The sequence below is a fragment of the Cryptomeria japonica genome, chromosome 11 (genome assembly GCF_030272615.1).
Source record: "Cryptomeria japonica chromosome 11, Sugi_1.0, whole genome shotgun sequence".
Lineage (NCBI taxonomy): Eukaryota > Viridiplantae > Streptophyta > Pinopsida > Cupressales > Cupressaceae > Cryptomeria > Cryptomeria japonica.
Genome location: NC_081415.1, coordinates 184019672 through 184040304, shown reverse-complemented (window position 1 = coordinate 184040304; position 20633 = coordinate 184019672). Strand labels below are relative to the sequence as shown.

The 20633-nt window shown below is 37.6% G+C and overlaps 1 protein-coding gene across 1 annotated transcript; it reads left to right on the top strand.

Annotated features, from left to right (window-relative positions):
• The first annotated feature begins 4583 nt into the window (after nt 1-4583).
• LOC131031369 (serine/threonine-protein kinase UCNL-like) lies at nt 4584-7339 on the top strand. Its single transcript, XM_057962470.2, has 2 exons — nt 4584-5025; nt 6452-7339. Exons 1-2 carry the CDS (start codon nt 4673-4675, stop codon nt 7266-7268), a joined length of 1170 nt encoding a protein of 389 aa, XP_057818453.2. The 5' UTR covers nt 4584-4672; the 3' UTR covers nt 7269-7339.
• Nucleotides 7340-20633: the final 13294 nt, after the last annotated feature.

Here is a 20633-nt window from a genome sequence, read left to right as displayed (position 1 = left end):
TGGATATTCTATAGTAATTTTTTTTTTTAATATAATCCTAAGGTTTTTTATAATATGCGTGGTTCCTATCCTTGGATGGGTTGAAACAAGATCAATCAAAAATGCTCTTCATGGGTCTAAAGAGATGTTTGTCATTTGAGTAATTTGAAAGTGTAACAAAAATGTACTGTATTGGTATGATTGGAAGGGTGTTTGTTGTCATTTCATAAAAGAAGCATTGTAAAAGGGATTAAAAGTCCAAGAATCCATTCTTGTGATTGGTGAATGTTCATCAAGTTCCTTGAGCAAGTTCCTTAAGAAGAACTAGTCATAGTCCTAGATTGAAGCTATGCTTGTAATGAGTCAAGATTTGTTGTGAAAGTTCTTTTCTTTGCATCACACCTATCCACAATGTGTTAACCAAATCCTATAAAATATCCTATTGACTAGCATCCCTCCCAGTCAACTTATCTATTGCCTCCCATCAACCTATCCCCTCATCAATGCCCATTAGGATGTGTCCTTCCCATGCCTGGCAACTTATCCAAATCCATGTCCAACTCTTGGCAAGAGATGTTTGTTGGCCAAATGTGTCATTTTATTGAATGATCTTTTCACTTTGATTTAATTTATTATCCTAGGACTATACCTATTCATGACTGCCTAGATCATCCTATATCTTGGCACGTCTTGATTGGTGTACATTGGGGAATAGTTTTTGTGGTATGACATGTTTGACAGTTTCTCATGCTTGGTCTAATAACTATTGCATTTAAAATTTGAGTATGGTGGTTTAGTTGTGATGACCATCCTTTGCACATACCAATCAAGCCCTCGTAAAGGACTTGAATGCACAAGAATGTCATCATACCCCTGTATCCCATATATCCCATCATCATTAACTGAGAACTTGCTTGCATTGAGATAATTTATTGTTTGAGAGTCTAGTCTACGCATTGGATATTCATTATATTCTGATTCCTATAATTAGTGATGTCGATAATCCTTTGCAATATAAAACCTAGGATTGCTCTCCATATAATGCATAACAACAATTTCATCCTCTTCGTTCATAAGCTCTCAATTAACCCATCATATCCTCTTTCATTAATCCATCTCCCCTTTTCCCCTCAGGCTCTATTTTATTTGACTCCTCCCCCTCCTATGCCCTCCCCTCCATCCCCCAACCCTCCCCTCCGTAACCTATATATACCCTATCATCCACACATTCCTCATCCCTCCCCTTTTACCTTTCATCTTATAGTCCTATCCATTTCATGAGCACACCTGTGTTCTTGGAACTTGCATGTCCTCTCAAGGGGGCATACCACTACCTCCTCCTCATCCTTCCTCAACCCACAAATGATTGGGGTATCATGCTACTAGTCCTTATCTTTTTCTATCCACTATGTTTTATTCTTCTTTGATATAACATCACTTCGCGATGCTATATCAAAGAGGGGCAAAATGTAGACACATAAAATTAATTAAATTAATATTTAATTAATCACTCCATGTTGCATAATTAATTTTATTAATAATGTTATCTCTTTGTTATTCTTAATTTAATCAAATCATATTTAATTAATTACCCCCTTCCATCCATATAATTAATTTATTAATTGATTAAATATATCTCATTTTTTTCTAAAGTTTGATTTATTTCAATAAATCAAACCCAACCTTAGGCAAATATTTAAATCTTTCTCCTAAGTCTAATTAGTTAAATTAATTCACAATTAATTAAACTAATATGGTGATTCCTACAAACCCACCTTTTTATCCCCTTCATCAAGCTAATTAACCAAAGATTAATCCCTATTAACATTTATGCTATTTTTAAATGTTACACACCTACCCAAGTCCACATGTGACTCCCCTCCTAAATGAATTGTATGCACAAGTCATTTTCACCTATCCACCTTACCTTTGACCTTGGGTGCTCACACATGTGTGAGAATGCTCTTCCCCATGGATCTGCCCTACATATTTCCCTTTTAGTCCAGATGTCATACCTCACTTCTTATAGCCTTACACTTTGCCAAAACTGTTTTCACTTGTCAGCCTTATGGTCTTCCCAAGATTTGCTCACACATGTGCGAGTATGCCTTGTCTTATTCCCCATTGCAAGTGCTCTTCCCAAGAGGTGTTGAGCATAATTTTCCCTCTTCCCAAAGCCTACACCTTGTGACACTTGCCATAAGGCTATGAGTTCAATCCAACTCATCTCCTCACCTTTAATCTCATCCCTTTGTTAACTTTCAATCTCAATCTTCCATTTCCAATTCAAATTTCTATAAATGGAGCATCCTCCCTTCATAAAACAACACTTCATTTTTACATCTTTGTGCTAGCCATCTATTTGAGCCAATCTACTTTTATCATATCATCATTATGCTAAAATTTCCATAGAATCTATTATCATCTCTCCCTTACCATGTCAAAATCTCCATCCATCCATCCATCATTTGTTATGCAAATGTGAGAGCAATCCACCTTCATTGTCTTCAACCATCTCCCAATCTTCATTTGTCATCCTTGTAGCAATGGGGTCATGGACAGGAGGACAAGGAAGAGAAAATAGCATTAGGAGCATCATGAGGAAGTAACATTTATATGTTTGTTTATGTTTCTCATTTGCTTTGTTGCTAATCTTCTTTGACATGTTGTTAAATGGTTGAATTGAAGTTGTGCTTATGGTTGGGCTCTTTATTATAAATTCATATCGATTTCTAACAATCTCCATTTTAATAGCATCACATGTCATACTATGAAAAAACAAAAACCAAATCCATACGAGAGCTACTCTACCACATGGTACTTGTCTTTACCCCTACCTACCTACATAACATAATATAATCAAAATTATATGAAAGTTCATTATCAAATTGAATAAGGAGAAATGAAAACTTAAAAAAAATTAAAAATAAAATCAATTTTTTTAGATGTTAAAAATCTTTTATTCTATCATATCATATAAAAATATAAAGACATAATAATATAACCTTGTCATAATAATGATCTAATATTAATTAAAATATGATATCTTTCTAATTTTTTACATAGTTTTTTCAAAATATAAATATGCTAGTAATTATAATTACTTAATCTACTTCTAAATTCATAACTAATTTTTTTATTACAATATTTGTATTTATTACAATATTTATATTTATTACAATACTGTGACCACTACTTGCAAATTGTTTTTATTAATAGATATGTCTTTAACTTTCAATAAAATAAAATAAAAATAAAAAATTCTTTAAAGTTGTGCAAATTTATCAATTTTTATTGAGTACAAAAAAAAAATCTTTAAAGTGATGCAAATTAACGTGACATGGTAAGAGTCAAATCCAAAGAATTTGGAGTGCATTCTCTAGCACTGGTAGTGCACGTACATCATCTTGTTCAAAAAAAATCTTTTATCAATTCTTATTGAGTACTAACTCACATCATCTTTAATGTGAAATAGAAAGATGACAAAGACCAAAAAGAATCCAACATCTATCCAACACGAACATAATTGAAAGAATACGAAAGTTCATTATCAAATTGAATAACAGAAAATCAAAACTTCAAATAAAAAAACAAAAATAAAAAAATTGAAATAATAAGAAAGTTCATTATCAAATTGAATAAGAAAATTAAAACTTGAAATAAAAACAAAAATAATTAAAGATGTTAAAAATCTTCTATTCTATGGTAATATGAAAAAATAAAAATAAATCCATACCAATTGAATTCATGAAGCTTCCACAGTCCATCATGATTTGAATGTTAATCTTCTGGATTCGATCGTGTAGATTTTTGCATTGCCAACGTTCGAAACACCATGATCTATCATGAGGACGAAAAAAGCAAGAGAAAGAGCAAGAGAGTTTGCTAACATCCTCATATTCTGCTCTCTTACTCTCTCTTTCTTTTTTCGCCCTGATGATAGATCATGGTGTTTGATCCGAAACGTTGACGGCTGAAGCTATTTTGGCTCCAAAACAGACATTTTGTACGACGTGTTAGCGACAGGTTAGTCAATCGCAGCCGTTTATTGCAAAATCGACAGTGTAAAACACGCGACTAACACGCATGTTAGTCAATCCGTACTGTTTTGGAGCCAGAATAGACCCGTCCAACATTGACAATGCAAAAATCAACACGATTGAAACCAGAAGATTAACATTTAAATCCATACCAGATCATTCTGACACATGGCACATGTCTTAACTGCTACCTACATAGATCTATGATATTTTTCCACCGGCCTTAACTAGCGGACAAATATAATAATAACGGTCATATCCGTGCGAGAAACAAAAGTTTCTCCTGTATTCTCCTTGTGAGAGACGCCACGTGGACAGAAGGCCCGAGCAGTCTTTTCCATTGACCCGTGAGGTCACATGTGCACGTCATGCGCTCGATAACGAGGCAGGTGCTGAATGGCCACGCGCCAATTCAACAATAGGACACCTGACGCTGATCCCCTGCCTTATCCAAACACCCCATAATGTCCCTGCCACGTGTACTATTCCTCATCCCACTGAAATCCCACCCATCTCCACAAAAGGTATACAAATAGAGATTGTGTTTATACCATAAAAAATCAGAAGACCCAAATCAAAAAATGCCAGCATAGTGTGAGTGAGTTAGAGGAGTAGCAGAAGAAGAAAAAGAGAGGTTGTTTTTGTTGGATCATATGGAGGACTGGAGCATTAAATCTGCAGAGTCCGTGGAGGAATTCAAGCCCATAAGGATTCTGGGGCATGGTGATATGGGGAATGTTTTCTTGGTAATGCATTTGCACAGTAGAAAACCTGTGGCTATGAAGGTGATTGATAAACAGGTTGTGGAGGAGAAGAGGAGTTTTAAGAGGGTTCAGATGGAGAAAGAGATCCTGTCAAAGTTGGATCATCCTTTTCTGCCCAGACTGTTTGCTAAATTTGAGTCTTCAAACCATTACTATCTTTTGATGGGTTATTGCTCTGGAGGGGACCTTAGTGTGCTCAGACAGAACCAGCAGGATAAAAGATTTTCAGAGTCTGCTGCTAGGTAAATTACCCTCTTCCTCTAATAGGTCTTGGACTTCTTTTTCTTATCCCAATTTTAATACTCTACCCATTTTTTTTAATATTGAATGAAGTTTTGAGATTACTTGCATACAGTATGAGGTAACTTGAAACTGCACAACATTTGAATGTTTCAGTGTTCTATAACTTCTCTAGCTTTTTATAATCACTGGATGAAGGTGATTTATATGTTAAAATTAGAAATATGGTTAGTTTCAGTCGCACCCCTCACTTTTATTTCATGGATGGTCACAGTGTCGCTCTCAATAGTATATGTATATTGGATCTAGTGATAGAACTTCGTAAGATTTTACAAATATATAGTTTTGGAAGATCTTTTTATTTAAGTGGGTTTTGTGAATTTGATCTATTAATTTAGTTGTATGTTTTTGGAAAACATTTGTCATAAGTATAAATTTTCTACAATTTATGAAGTTGGCTGAAAATCTATTTAGATTCAATTATGTATTTTTTTATTGATGTTTTAAATCGCACTCAGTAATCTATTATCGAGATGAAAAAAGAATTATCTAAAAATGTGACATTGAATATTATAGCTTTTATTACAGTATTTTTTTATAGATATAGTTAAAATTGCCTGTAAACTAGCCTGTGATTCTACTGATAAGATAATTCAGTGTTGTGTAACTGCATTTTTAATATTATGTTATGTTGTGTAACTGCATTTTTAATATTATGTTATGAAATGGTATGCTTTTGATTCCAATGAAGGCAATGTAACTTAGTTTTGATTTTATTTTTTAATATTATCTTTTATTGAACAATATTTTTTTTTTTGGTCAAGAGTCACAACTTAGAATTCATTTTAGATGTCCCTATTGAGAATTGAACTTGGGTCTCCACAGTGAAAACCCAGTGTTTTAACCAGTTAAGCTCAACCCCTTGGACTTATTGAACAATATATTATGTAGTCTTAAGAATGTCAATTAGATTAGAATGTAGATGCATAAAAACTGAGACACTTATTTTTAAGTTGATTGAATAAATTGTAGGGAACATTCCAAAGGAAAGACATTTAAAAAATAATAATAATTAGATATATATTTTGAGAGATGTGAATATATCATTGTTATGAATTCTGAAAATATTAGTTAATTGGATTTGATTTAGTTATTGTCTAATATAATATTAGTAAAATAATAATTTTTGTTTATAATTTTATCAGGGTGATGTAAAGTAAATTGTAATTTAGTTTTTTGATTTATTCTTCAAGTAAGATATTGGATATTTTAGGAAGTTTGAAGAATTCTTTTATATTTTCAATTTTCATTAATCAATCTAATAATTGAAGAGTAACTTCAATTGGATCTCTTGATATTTTTTCATAAAATAGTCAACGTACACAAATAAAATATTTAATTTCATTGATATTGTTACATTTTGTGCAGGTTTTATGCAGCAGAAATAGTCCTTGCTCTTGAGTACCTTCATCAGCATGGAATATTGTATAGAGATTTGAAACCAGAAAACATACTAGTTCAAGCCAATGGGCATATTATCCTCACTGACTTTGATCTCTCCATCATCATCAATAGCCTTCAAAGGCGTAGATCAAGATCCTTCGACGGAGACAAAAAGACAAACAAGGCAGATTTCCAAAGGCCCCTTCTAGACAAGTTGAATCTCACTAGAGCCAAAAATCACATAGATTCATCTACCTCAATACCAAAACAAGAGGAACGAGTGAGATCAATTTCCAAGTCTAATAGCTTTAAGAATTACAAATATACTTGTCATGACAACACCAAAAGCAAATCATTTTTTGACGAGTCACATTCATTTGTTGGAACTGAAGAGTATGTTTCCCCTGAGGTCTTATGGGGCATAGGGCATGGCTATGTTGTAGATTGGTGGGCTTTTGGAATAGTATTGTATGAGATGGTATATGGGAAGACCCCTTTCAAGGGATCCACAAGGAAGGAAACATTTTTTAATGTGCTATGTAAAGAGCCACAATTATTAGGACCCCAATCCCCTTTGAAGGATTTGATTCAACATTTATTAGTGAAGGATCCAAGTGAGAGGCTAGGATTTAACAATGATGCACATGAAATAAAGAATCATGAATTCTTTAATGGGGTTAAGTGGGATGAGTTAGAGTTTGTGTCTAGGCCACCATTTGTGCCCCCACCCTTTAGTTTTGATAATTATGAAGATATGATTGATGATAATTCAAAAATAAAAGAAAAGATAGATTTTTTTTGAAAATTTATCTTAGAGTAAATAAGTCATAAATGTTACCAAGAAAACAATAATAGTCCATATTATGAATGGCATCCCACTAGTCAAATGGAGCTTGTGAATACATATCTACATTCTAAGTTAAAAACATCAATTATTAAAAATTGATATTGTTGAATGGAACCTACATCATGTCACATATGCATATGTTTTTTTCACATTACACGATTTTCAAAAATTCTAATTTTAGTTGGCTATGAGAATAAAAATATATTCTAAAAATGGATTACAATTTTTAACAAATAAAAAATTGTTCAATGTATGGAATATTATTATATATGCACACAACCCCACTATACATGGAAGGTTGTCTATATGTATAGCTGTGAGAATGTGCATCTCAATAAAAATAAATTTGGACTCAACGTGGAGACAGATATTTTGCATTTTGTATATGCACACAGAGAATTTTTCTAGTAGAGATACACACAAAATCTAGCGTTCAAATTTTTGATAGATCTAAAAAATTCAATGATCTAAACCCTACATTCAATAAACAATTCATGTTTAATTTTTTTTCAATATTTTTAGTTGACTTAGAACTATTTCTATTACTAGATGGAAATTATAACATTTTACATGCAAACAAAGATAAAGAAGATAACTACTTGTTAAAAATTATGTATGTATGTATGTATGTACAGGATAAATTAATGCTCAAACCATTTCATTATAATGTATATGGCAATAATGTCAATATGACAGAGAAGAATGTGACATTTTATGGTGTTGAGAATAGTCATTTAGCAACTACCTCGACATAAATTCCTTAAAAGATAACACTTGAGTATATATATTTGTGCTATAACATGGAATTACTTATGAGGGCAAGTGTTGATGAACGTTTTGACACACCCACCAACAGAAACTAGCGCTAGAAGGAGGGCCTAGACTAAACCCCTCGTAGGTGAACCACATTTGGTATTTCTAGGTAATTGAGGTACTAAGCTGGATCGTATATCATCTTTTTCTCCTGAGAGATTCCACCGAGTCTTGAGGAGTGGTTCTTCACCGTTTGACTTAGTTGAATTAGGACCTACCACTAGGAGGAAGAAGGACAAAGCTAAGAAACAACCCTCAACATCCTCACCAGTACAGTCATCCATACCCAACGTAAGAGACCAATTGATCCCCAGTCCTCAACCTATTGTTGCACCTTTCGTAACTCAACATTCACCATTGTTACCTTCGATGGCTTACTTCAACCAAGACACTACACTGCTAGGAACCATACCAGGGGGTATACATGACCTACCTAGAAATCTTGATAAATTTTGTAGCAAATTTTATTATCTAGGCGGACGAACGACTGATGAACATATTCAAGCATTCAAAGATGCGGTTGTTCGTAATCATATTGAACATCAAGATGTAGTATGTAGACTCTTCCCATATTCACTTGGGGAGAATGAATACAATTGGTACTTAACCCTACCTGCAAACTCCATCACAGGTTGGGATCTTTTGGAGAAGGCTTTCATTGATCAATTCCGAGTGTATGTAGACCCTGGGTCTTTATGCCATCAGTTTGATTCTCTAAAGAAATTGCCAAATGAGCCATTAATGACTTTTAATACTAACTTCCAAAGGGCATTCAAGAGGCTTCAAGCCCCTTACCAGGTAGCACCTAACGTAGCCATCGACTCATATCTGAGAGCTATTGACCCTTGGATTGCTATGTTCATTAAAAAGAGTGTTCCTCAAGATCAAAGGGATACCTTAGCGAAGGTCTTCACATTAGCAATTAGCATGAACCAAGAGTTGAATCAAACCCCAGGAGGGATTGGATATAACTTACCCACATGGGTGAATCAAGGAAATTACAGTCAACTCCCAGGTATACCTTTGTCTCTACCTGTCGGTGCCCCAACAATGAACCCCGTGCCAATTTATGCACCCCAACCGCAAGCAATTCAACAGTTTGCAGCTCAAGCATCGACTTGGCAAAATGTTACCAATAACATTCCCACTCAGACGCAGTACGCTGGTCAGCCGCAAGCCGGAAATCAACAATTTGACAATATACATTCAACAAACCAGCTTCCAACTACGACACCCGAGAATCAAGGATCTCATATATTTGCTGAAGTAGAAGCCTTGAAGAAAGTGATCTCGCATGCTACTTCAGACTTGAGCCAACTAAAGATGAATCCACCAAGAAGGTATAATCAATCTCAATCATATAATAATCAGCGAAACTACAATAACTAGAACCAGAATCAAAGGTACAATAATAAACCTTATAATAGGAAATGGAATATGGGTCCGAATAACAGTGGGGTCAATCATGACCACCCGGATGCACAGGATAACTCAAACCACACACAAAGTGTTAACCTTGCTGATATGAATCTACTAACTAATTGGTGTAGGTTGCATGACACGGCTTCCCATTCTGAGGTTAATTGTGCCCAGTTCGAGAAAATCATAAGAATTGCTCAAGCTGACTCTCAGCCCAAAGATTGTTCCAATGATGAACCGGATAAGGTTAATACTGCCATGCTAGTTGATACTTTCCTGTGTAAAGAGTTTCAAGATGAAGTTGATGGTGAACCATGCATATACGATGCTCAGGCCTTTCAGAGCAGGAACAACTATAATCTTAGAAGTCAAGGCAAGGCTCCGTTAACAGACCCACCTCCCCCGACGAGCGGGTTTGTACCCCCAGACGCTAATGCGAGCAACAATCCTTGTCCACCTCAAGCTTTCCAAGGAACACGCCCTAAACAAGTTCAGGGGCAAGATTATGTTCTGAAAGGATCATTTGATGTTACTAAAGAGATGGAAAGGACTGCCACTACTATGTCCTTAATGGAAGTATTGAGATATTGCCCCGAACAGAAGAAGGCTCTCCTTAGGAAGTTGGAGATGTTAGAATCATAGAGTAATGAGGTTAAAATGGCAGATTTTAATGAAGTTAATGCTAACGTTAGTAATGATGCAATAGAAAATCCACCATTTTTACTAAGTTTGAAGATATGTGGGAAGAATTTACATAACTGTTTGGTGGACTCAAGAGCTTTAGGAAATGTAATGCCTTACTCTATATGCCAACAACTTGGACTTCAACCAGTACGTGCGAATAGTAAGGTAGTACAATTAGACAAAACAGAGGTCAATGTCATTGGAGAATTGAAAGATGTATACATATAGTTGGGTGCTGATCCTCGAATATCTCGCTATATTGACATTCAAGTGGTAGATATTCTAGAAGTATATGGGATGCTCCTCAGTAGAGATTGGTCCAAGACATTAGAGGATATTTCTCAACTTGTTTTACCTACTTATGGCTTCCTTGGAAAGGGGTGAGCAACCAGATCCGAATTGATAGTAAGCCTAAATTGAAGAAATTGGTCATGGACTATGGTGCTCTCAATGAAGTGGCATTTATTGAGGTAAGCCTAGAGGTTTATAGAGTCAATGAGATTCTTACCTTTTCTGCACCAACCCTGCTTCAACCATTTCAGACTGACAGGACCGCATATAAAAGGCGGGTGAAAGAGTTTGTTACAACTGTACAACAAGGAATGTGTTTGTTAGGAAACACTATGAAGATACAAGAATTTCTACTACCAAAGTGGTGTCGGATACACCATGAGGAACACTCAGAAGTTTCATGTATCCCATGTCAGAATGAGATCACAAAGTTGATGAATCCGGTCCCATTCGAGGAAGAAGATCATGCCAACAATACGGGGGAAGGTCAAGGTGTCGAATCAGAGTCTTAGACAATCAAGCCTGTTGACAAGATTACCTTACCTAAAGAATACAACCATGAAGTTCTTGCAGTTAAGGTTGTTAAAAATGAAGAGGGAGAGGTTCCTCTGGAGCTTAAGAAGGAAGAAACACAATCCAAATTTCAACCTCAATTTGAACACGAAGTTGTTTCAAATACAATTGAAGTGCTTATACAACCAGGTATTAAACAAACTCAATTATCACAAAGTCTTGAGCTTGAGAAGCAAAAATTCTCTGTGAGATCTGACCTCAGCATTGACCCAAAGGTGAAAAATACGAAGAAACCAAAAGATGAAATATGGTTTTTAAAGTTTGAAGGGTCAAGATCCAAACAAGGCAGCAGAGCAGGCGTAGAGTTAACCAACCCAAAAGGCAAAAATCTTTTAGCTTCTTACCGACTTCGATTCCCTTGTACCAATAACGTAACGGAGTACGAAGCTTTAATTAGAGGATTACTTTTCGCTCATAAGAAAGGAGCAAAGTGTTTAGAAGTGCAAGGAGATTCAGAGTTGGTGGTTAAATAAGTGCGAAGCCAGTATGCGTGCCATGACAAGAGGTTAGCGGCATATTGGAATAGAGTGTGGGATCTAATTGAAGATTTTGAGGCTTTTGACATTCAATTGGTACCCAAGAAAGTAAACGGAATACCCGATGCACTGGCTGTAGCTGCTAGTACATTAGAACCAGTAAGCCAATCCCCTTTAAAGAAGTTTTTGGTGGAATTGATCTCTGCACCTGCGGTGCCTGATAATATCAAACATTTCCAAGTTTTCTTGGATGATGCCCATAGCTTAGCCTTTCTCGCCAATTCGTGGGCTTTTGAAGATCAAATAATTGACGAGGAAGATAAATCGGATGATTTCAATAACGAAGGTAACATGGATATTTTGAATTTGCCAACCAATGTTATTCCTAAAGGGATGGTCACCTTGGAGAGACTTTTCGATTCGGACCCGAGAGTAAAAGAGAGATTAACAACTGACTCGGATGCTGGAAAATACGAGCCTCATAATATTGGTCCTGAAGGACAAGAGAAAATTGTTTATATTGGGAAGATTTGCACTCAAGGCGAAAGAGAAAAGCTGATACAGATCTTGAAAGAATTCATCGATGTAATAGCATGGGGGTATGAAGATTTACAGACATTTGATACAATGATTATCACCCATGTGATTCCCCTAAAGCCAAACATAAAACCCTTCAGGCAAAAACAACGTCCTGTCAACGCACTGATGGAACCTTTGATCTTCAAAGAAGTGCAAAAGTTACTTTCCACTAAGATAATTTTTCCAGTACGACATTCTACTTGGGTTGCTAATCTAGTACCAGTACGGAAAAAGAATGGAGAAATACGGCTTTGCGTAGATTTCCGTAATCTCAACAAAGCTTCTGAGAATGATAATTACCCACTCCCTTCTTTGGATGAAGTATTACAAATTGTGAATGGTTCACAAATGATGTCGTTTTTAGACGGTTATTCAGGATATAACCAGGTGTTGGTAAATTATGAAGATCGTATGAAGACGACATTTACAACAAAGTGGGGAACATATGCATATAAAAGAATGCCATTTGGATTAATTAATGTTGGGGCAACCTTCTAGCGAGCGATGGACACAGCATTCAAAGAACTGATTGGAAAATGCATTATTATTTATATGGATGATTTAACGATATTTTCTAAAATCGGGGAAGATCACCTAGACCACCTCATAAAGGTGTTAGAGAGGTGTAGAAGATATGGGATTTCCCTTAATCCCAAGAAATGTGTGTTTGGAGTGGCTAAAGGAAAGTTACTTGGCCATGTAATTTTTGAGAGGGGGATCTCTATAGACCTAGATCAGGTAGAAGCATTATTAAAAATACAAATGCCCGGTAGTAAAAAAGAGATGAGATCTTTCTTCGGAAAGATCAATTTTGTGAGAAAATTCATTACTGGATTTGCAGAAATAGTCAAGCCTTTGAATGAAATGATGAAGAAGGATGCTAAGGTTGAGTGGACAACTGAAGCAAAAGAGGCTTTCGCCCAGATCAAGAAATCCATCGCTGAAGCCCCTGTACTAACTAGCCCAGATTATACACTGCCATTTTACATATATTCTTTTGCTTCGCTACACTCAAGAGCAATTGTTTTGACGCAGAGGCAAGCAGGAGACAAGAAGCCTATTGCATTTATGAGTTCTCCTTTCAAAAGCGTCGAGGTTAGGTATTTTTCTCTTGAGAAATAGGCCTTTGCATTAGTAAGGGTGGTCAAGAAGTTTAGACATTACATCCTGAGGAGTAAAATCTATGCGATTGTTCCTGACCAAGCAGTAAAGTCACTACTCATGCAGTCTGAACTTGGAGAACAATGAGGGAAATGGATGGCAATATTACAAGAATTTGATTTAGAGATGCATCCAATGAAATTATTTTGAGGCCAAGGATTATCTCGGGCCATGGCGACCAACATCCCTTAGATCCAGTGCCAACAATATACATTGAAGTCATTTACTTAGGACTCTTGGTACACAAATTTGGTATTTGTATTATTAAATAATAGGTGTCCTGAGGGATTGACAGCTACGCAAAGATGAGCATTAAGGCTCAAGAGTGCTAATTATATGATCAAGGATCCAACACTCTACAGAAAAAATTATGAGGGTATTTACCTTCGGTGTCTTGATCATCAAGAAGCTCATAATATGATTGAGGAATTTCACGAGAAATATGGTACAGGTCATGGGTCAGTTGATGCCACTACACATCAAATTTTGAAGGCTGGATATTATTGGCCTAGCACATTTAAGGATACTCATGAACATGTTCGACATTGCCATACGTGTCAAACTGCAGCCTCGAGGGAAAGAAATCCTACTATGCCTCTCCAACCAGTGTTTGAGGTAAGACCTTTTGCTCAATGGGCCCTGGATTTTGTAGGAGTTATTAACCCTAACTCATCTGTAGCACATAAGTTTATTCTTACAACAATATATTATTGTACCCGGTGGACGGAAGCCATAGCTTGCCGCAATGCTACTGTTGAGGTAGTCCTGAAATTCATTGAAGAGCATATCGTCACTAGGTTTGGTATGTTGTTCGCTCTGGTATGTGATAATGGTCCTACTTTTACTTCCGCATAGTTGATGCAATGGTGATACCAATATAAAGTGATATTGAAATTTTCATCCAACTATTATCTGCAAGGTAATGGGGTAGTTGAATCCACAAACAAGAACATCCTAGATGTCATCAAGAAGCTACTCAAGAAAAATCCCAGGGATTGGCATAATCAATTGAGATATGCCTTGTGGGTTGATCGAATGTGAATAAAAGCCGCCCTAGGAACTTCTCCATACTACCTTGTCTATGGCCAGACCCCTGTTTTCCCAATTAACTTGCAAATACCGGTCCTTCAATTAATGAAAGAACTTGATATTGAGGATCAAGTAGGGGTTCACCTCTTAAACTTGTTAAGACTTGATGAAAAAAGAATTAATACGCTACAACACTTTGCCAAGCACCAAGTCGTTGTTAAGCGCTGGTTTGATAAAAAAGCCAAGGTTAAAGCTTTTCGAATCTCTGACTTGGTCTTGTTATGGGATAAGGCCAAGGAAAAGAAAGGTGATCATCACAAATTTGAAAGGTTGTGGTTAGGTCCTTACCAAATAGCTGAAATTCTAGGCGAAAACACTTTTAGGTTGAGCTCATTGACTAGAGAACTGGTACCATTGCCTGTCAATGGTCAGTTCCTCAAGCACGACTTTGATTAAATCTTTAATAAAGCTTGACCTATTTTATATAGTAGTTAATTGTTTTTTCTTTTTGATTGTGCTTTGTTGGGCCTTGTTGTGTGTTTTCCCTTTTTGTTTTTGTTTTCCTTGCTTGTTTCTTCTTTTGTTTGTTGAGTTGGGGTATATGTTTTGTCCTTGAAGATTCTGAAGGGAACTAGGTATCCTTTGTATAAGATTTTGCCAAATTCTAGGAGTCTTCGACTCTCTGCTATTTATATTTTCATTGTCATTTGGTTGAGTTTGAAACCTTTGTCTATACTTGTTCAAAGTGGTATATAATCATTTAAATATGATAAGAGTTTTTGACTTTCAATTTGGAAAAGGCTAGCTTGATAAACTCAGCACTAACGTCATATTAAGATACATCAGAAAGGTTTTGTGAGATAACATATAAACTAGGTCTCAAGTGAAAAATCCGAAGTCAAGGCATTTCATGTTATCCACCGTGGCTTCCAACCTAGTCATCAAACTTCAATGTTTGGAAGTTGCTTAAGCGATTATTGAAGAAAGAAGTCATTCGTTATATCCTATCAAAAAAAAAAAAGAGAGAGAAGAAAAGAAATAATAAGATAAATGATCTTCTTAAGCAACTCAAATGGGTGTTTCAAGTAACCTCCACCGGGGCTATGGACGCCTGGCTAGCAATGGAGCACTACTTGATGGGGGCCAGAGGTATCTCTATCGGGGCTATAGATGCCTGGCTAGCAACAGAGCTATGCCCAGGATAACCTTGCATGAAACACGATTAAAGACTTCACCTATGTAACTTGTGCCTAGTTTCCTCTGCTTATCTACATTATTGAAATGATGGAGTAATAAATCATACGCACACACTTAAGAGTTGATCATGTCTATTTCTCATCTTGGTTGTTTGTTCAAATCACTTATTCATCTTAAAATTCTTATACATCCTTTTGAGTGATAATAGCCTTACGTATCGGGTTAACCAGAGATTCTGAAATTCTAAATTGCCTATAGTCATTTTTCCCAGATAGTCGCCATTTGCTATGCCTAGCATATCTATTTCCCCATTTTGGTTTCCTTAAGTCAATATGTGGTCCCCTTTTTTTTTTTTTTTTGTTTCTTTCTTCCTTGTTTTTGTGTTGACCTCGGAACTCCGGAGTCCCGAGGTCCCTTTTTGTGTCGACCTCGGAACTCCGGAGTCCCGAGGTCCGTTTTTGTGACAACCTCAGAACTCCAAAGTCCCGGAGTCTCAAGGTCTATTTTTGTGTCGACCTCGGAACTCCAGAGTCTCGGAGTCCTGAGGTCCATTTTTGTGTCAACCTCAGAACTTCGGAGTCCCGGAGTCCCGAGGTTTCTTTGTTTTTCCTTCGTTTCGACCTCGGAGCCCTAGAATACCGGGGTCGTGTTTATGGTTTTCGTACGGAAGGGTTTTTGGGAGGCTATATATATGAGATAATGAACTTTTTGAGTTCATTTATGCATCCAAAGTTTCTCCTCCCTAGCTCCAAGCCGCGAACCTCCGAAATCTTGCATGCTCTTTTTGGCGTCCGTTTGATTTTCGATTCACCAAGTTGGTGAATTCATTTTCTCTCATGATTTTCTTGGTTTAATGTCTTTTTGTGTTTATTTTTCTGTCCTTTTTGTTCTTTTTTTGGTTGTTGTTGTTTGTCGGCATGCCCTTGCAATCCACCCCGGATCCCCGGAGTTCTGGTTTTCATGTTGCCACCCACCCCAAAACCCCGGATCCCCAGAGTTCCAGGTTTCATGTTGCCACCCACCCCGGAACCCCAGATGCCCGGAGTTCTGGGTTTCATGTTCCCATCCACCTCGGAACCCCAGATCCCCAGAGTTTCGAGTTTCATCTTGCAACCCACCCCGAAACCCCGGATCCCCGAAGTTTCGGGTTTCATGTTCCCATCCACCTCGGAACCCCCGGACCCCGAAGTCCCGAAGTGGATCAAGATTCATGTCTAATATTGAGGACTAAAATTTTTGCTTTGCTTGTAGGTTGTAGTGGTTAGATGGACTCATCCACCAATAAGAGAGGTAAAGAAATTGACAAACTTCCAGCCACTATGAAGTACCAATATCAAGGACAAGTTCATGTTTCGAAGTTGGACGATCAAATTAGATGGGTCACAGACATCGAGGTGGGACACATAGAGATTGGGGATATTGCAACCCAATTGGATAAACCAAACCTAGATGCTCTCCATCGAAGAATAAAGAGGTCGGGTCTTGTGGAAGCTACTGTATTCCCACAGTCCCTTCAAGCACCTGAGTTTATAATGACCATCACTCCATTCTACAATCCAGAGACAAGAAAGTGTATGGATGCACAGGGAAAGACTGTGATTGACTTGTCACCGGATATGTTAGGCTTCGTCTTCAGAATCCCAACTAGGGAAGAGGTATTCTTATTAACAGAAGAAGAGGCTTTGAAAACATGGAATGAGAAGGTGGTAGCTAGCAAAAGACACATGAATACCAACTGGTTGGAAGAGGAGAGGAAAACAGGGCTCAAGGCTACAAAGATCCTCAAGGAAGATTTCAAAGAGCCTCAGAGGGATTTGATTATCATGCTCAGTAGGGCCTTCGGCAAGCTTGACTGCAAGCATTTCCACCCTTGGATGTTCCAATTTATGCGTACCATATTGATAGGAAAGCAATACTTTGATTGGTCACAAATCCTTTCCAACAACATTTGTAAGCAGAAGAAGGAGGTGCAACACACCCAGAAGTTCTTTTTCACGTCCTATGTCATTTGGGTAGCTGCCAGAGCTGAAAAGTTTCCAGGCCTACAAGTAGAAGGGCAGTTAGGAGAGAAAGAGGGACAGAAGAAGATATGGGAATATTATTCCCAGCTCACTCTAACAAATTCAAAGACACATTTTAAGAGGGTTAATGATGCCTTTATCTTTCCTATAATCATTAAGTTGACTGGAGACGCAGGATATCGGATAAGCCCAGAGGCCATGGCTATTATCTAGGAGTGGGCGTGTTGGTTCATCCAAAACCCATGCTCCACTTACATAAGAGTTAGTGGATTCACAAGGAATCCAATGCTACTGCCTCGTTATTGCAATGATAGAGTGATACTACTCGAGTATGTAAGACAACTTCTTGGTCTCCAATCACTGCTATCTTCTAAACATAAAACAGGTATTGACTTCTCGGTGTCCATTGGGTATTTTGCCTATTCTAAAATACAAGTGGTGAAATTGGCCAAGCAAGAGCTTCAGGATTTGAACCTGAAAGAATATAATCATACTAGGGAATTTTATGATCCCTACGGGAAACTTAAGCAAGCTATGCCTAAGGCATATGAGGGGCATAGGCCCAGCTTGGTAGACTTTTGGGCCAACTTGCAGGACAGCTTTGAAGTTAGGGAGAAAAATTATAACAGGTTGTCCGTACTGCAGGTTAGAGACTTTGGCATTGAGACTAGCCTCCCTAAAGATTTGAGGGATGATGGAGAGTTACTCGATCCAATTTATAAAGAATCAGGGAGAGACAAGAGGCCCCTCTCCTCGGTGAAATGGTCCGCAAGCGAAGATCAGATATGGAGAAGGTCTCCCAAGTGTTCATCAATAGGACTAAGCAATGGTTAAGCCAGAGGGTCAGACCTAGTGCATCAAAAACAAAACAAAAAGAATCCACCTCAGGGGTGCCGCAGTCAAGAGGTCATAAAGAGTATGCTCAAAAAACGAGGTCAGCTTCAAGACAGAATACCTCCACTGACCCAGGTGAGGAAGACAAGCCTCAAGAAAACACTGAGGACTTGTTGAGGAAACTCCAAGAAAAGATGAAGGAGTCTGAACTACTAAAGAAGGTTGCAGACCTAGGAGTGACCGATGGGCTAGGCGCAGTTCCACTTGCCAAAATTCTCCCACCAAGGACTACTATAGGCCATATGGAAGGAGAAGGTACTCAAGAACAAGAAGAGAACCTAGAAGCCACCGAGGAGGTACCTGCTCAGCCACCCTCCACAGGTACAATAGGTCCTTTAGGCACTACTGCTCCTGCACCACCAGTTGTTAATGTATCTACAGGGCACCCCAGAGTACAAGGTTTTACACCCACTACTGAGAAAGTGGATATTAGAAATGTCGAGTCTGACTCTAACTAGGAGGAAGAGGAGCTCAACCAACAACATCCTCTAGGTAGTGAATAAGAAGGAGGTGAAGCAGAAGATATCCTAAATGAAAGGTTGATTCTAACTCCTCAAGACCAAGAGGACTTGCTTAAGGATATAGAAGCCAGGCAAACAAAGATGGACCTAGGGAATGAAGAAATGGCATTCAATGAGGAAGTTAGTGGTAAGCTAGGAGAGTTACACAAACAACAAACTCTCCAAGCTAACTTAGCCCACCAAATTTCATCATCCCAGGTTCCTGGCCAAACGGGAGTTGAAGCAGAGGAGCAGCTAGAGGAGCAGGCAGAGGTGCATGTTATAACTGCTGAGATTGTGTCACATCAAGGTGACAAAGATGAAGATATACCAAAGTGGTTAGAGTTTACCTTTGAGAGGAAAAAGAGAAAAGCAGAGCTTCCCAAGGTTACTCTACAACAAGCAATCACTGAGGAACCACCAAAAATTAAGAAGTTAAAGACGGTTCACCACCTGTCGAAAACTAGTTCTGGTGAAGTGGTTGCAGATGTGGCAGTTCCATCGTAGGCCGAGGGACAAAATTCTCCCAAATACCAAGTATCACAGGTAAACCTAGGTAAGCAGACCAAGTGGGGAGAGTTAGATACCTTGGAGCTAGCCACAAGTGTTGTTAGAGGGTGCATGGAAAAAGAGCATAGTTCAAATGTAGAACTTATAGTGCAACTTGGACAGTATAAACATCTCCTGGTAGAAATGTGCAAGCCTTTGGACTCCTGTAGGACAGATGACATGCCTTCAACCTCATCCTTGCCAGAAGGAGATGTAAAGGCACTATTAGAGGTGAGACGAGTAGTTGCGGCCGCTAAGTCTTGGGCTCAAGTGAATGTAGCCAAAATTAGGTTGTTTCTACAAGACATGATGGAAATATATCATAAAGCAGTATAGTCAAGTGGAGATTTGGCAACCTATTCCACACACTGGGAACGGAAGGAAAACACCTTTAATAAACAGCTCTGAATTTTGAAAAAGATACTACGGTTAGGAGAGGAGCTAATAATAAAAGAGGACCTCTTAGGAGGAGATAGTTGTGAGAATCTACAATCTTACATATACATTTTGGAACTGAAAGTAGAGATGTATCAGTAGTATGTTAAGGAGATGATTAATATTCGGGACCCTCTTTTAGAGAGATTTTGTCATATGAGAATTTTGTAATGAATATATTAGGGCCTTTTGGCCTCAGAATGGTTGATATTGGAATAATGGACCAGTAGCAAGTTTTGAATCAATGGGATGCATATGAGGCACAAAACTTAGGACCTGTTGCCCAGTTCAATGCTGCTCTTATGGATAGATACACACAGTTGATTACTCAGTGTCAGGAGGTGGCAAATATAGTAAAGGAGTTAGAGGAACAAGGAGCACATGTAGATGAGACTTTGAAGAAATATAAATTTAGAATTAAGCATGTAGCTAATCCGCCAGTCCAAGTAGTTGCATGCATAATTGAAAATTATAAGGCATTTACCAAGAAATTAAAAAAAAAAGCTAAGCACACAATTGTTAAGATAGCAAAGCTTTTTTTGATTTCGAAACTGCTCTTCTTACTCAAAGTTCCAATTTTGAAAATCTTGCATGGTTATGAAAACGTGGCTCACCCAACATGGTCTTCGTAGTGCTCATGCAACATCCGCTTTGTAGTTGTTAAGTGGAGTGTCCAGGCAGAAACTTGCAAGTTAACTG

Excerpts from the sequence above, each read along its gene's own strand:
- LOC131031369 (XM_057962470.2), top strand. The coding sequence starts at position 4,673 with ATGGAGGACTGGAGCATTAAATCTGCAGAGTCCGTGGAGGAATTCAAG. Across the intron at positions 5,026-6,451 it reads TTTTCAGAGTCTGCTGCTAG|GTTTTATGCAGCAGAAATAG; the intron begins GTAAATTACCCT and ends CATTTTGTGCAG.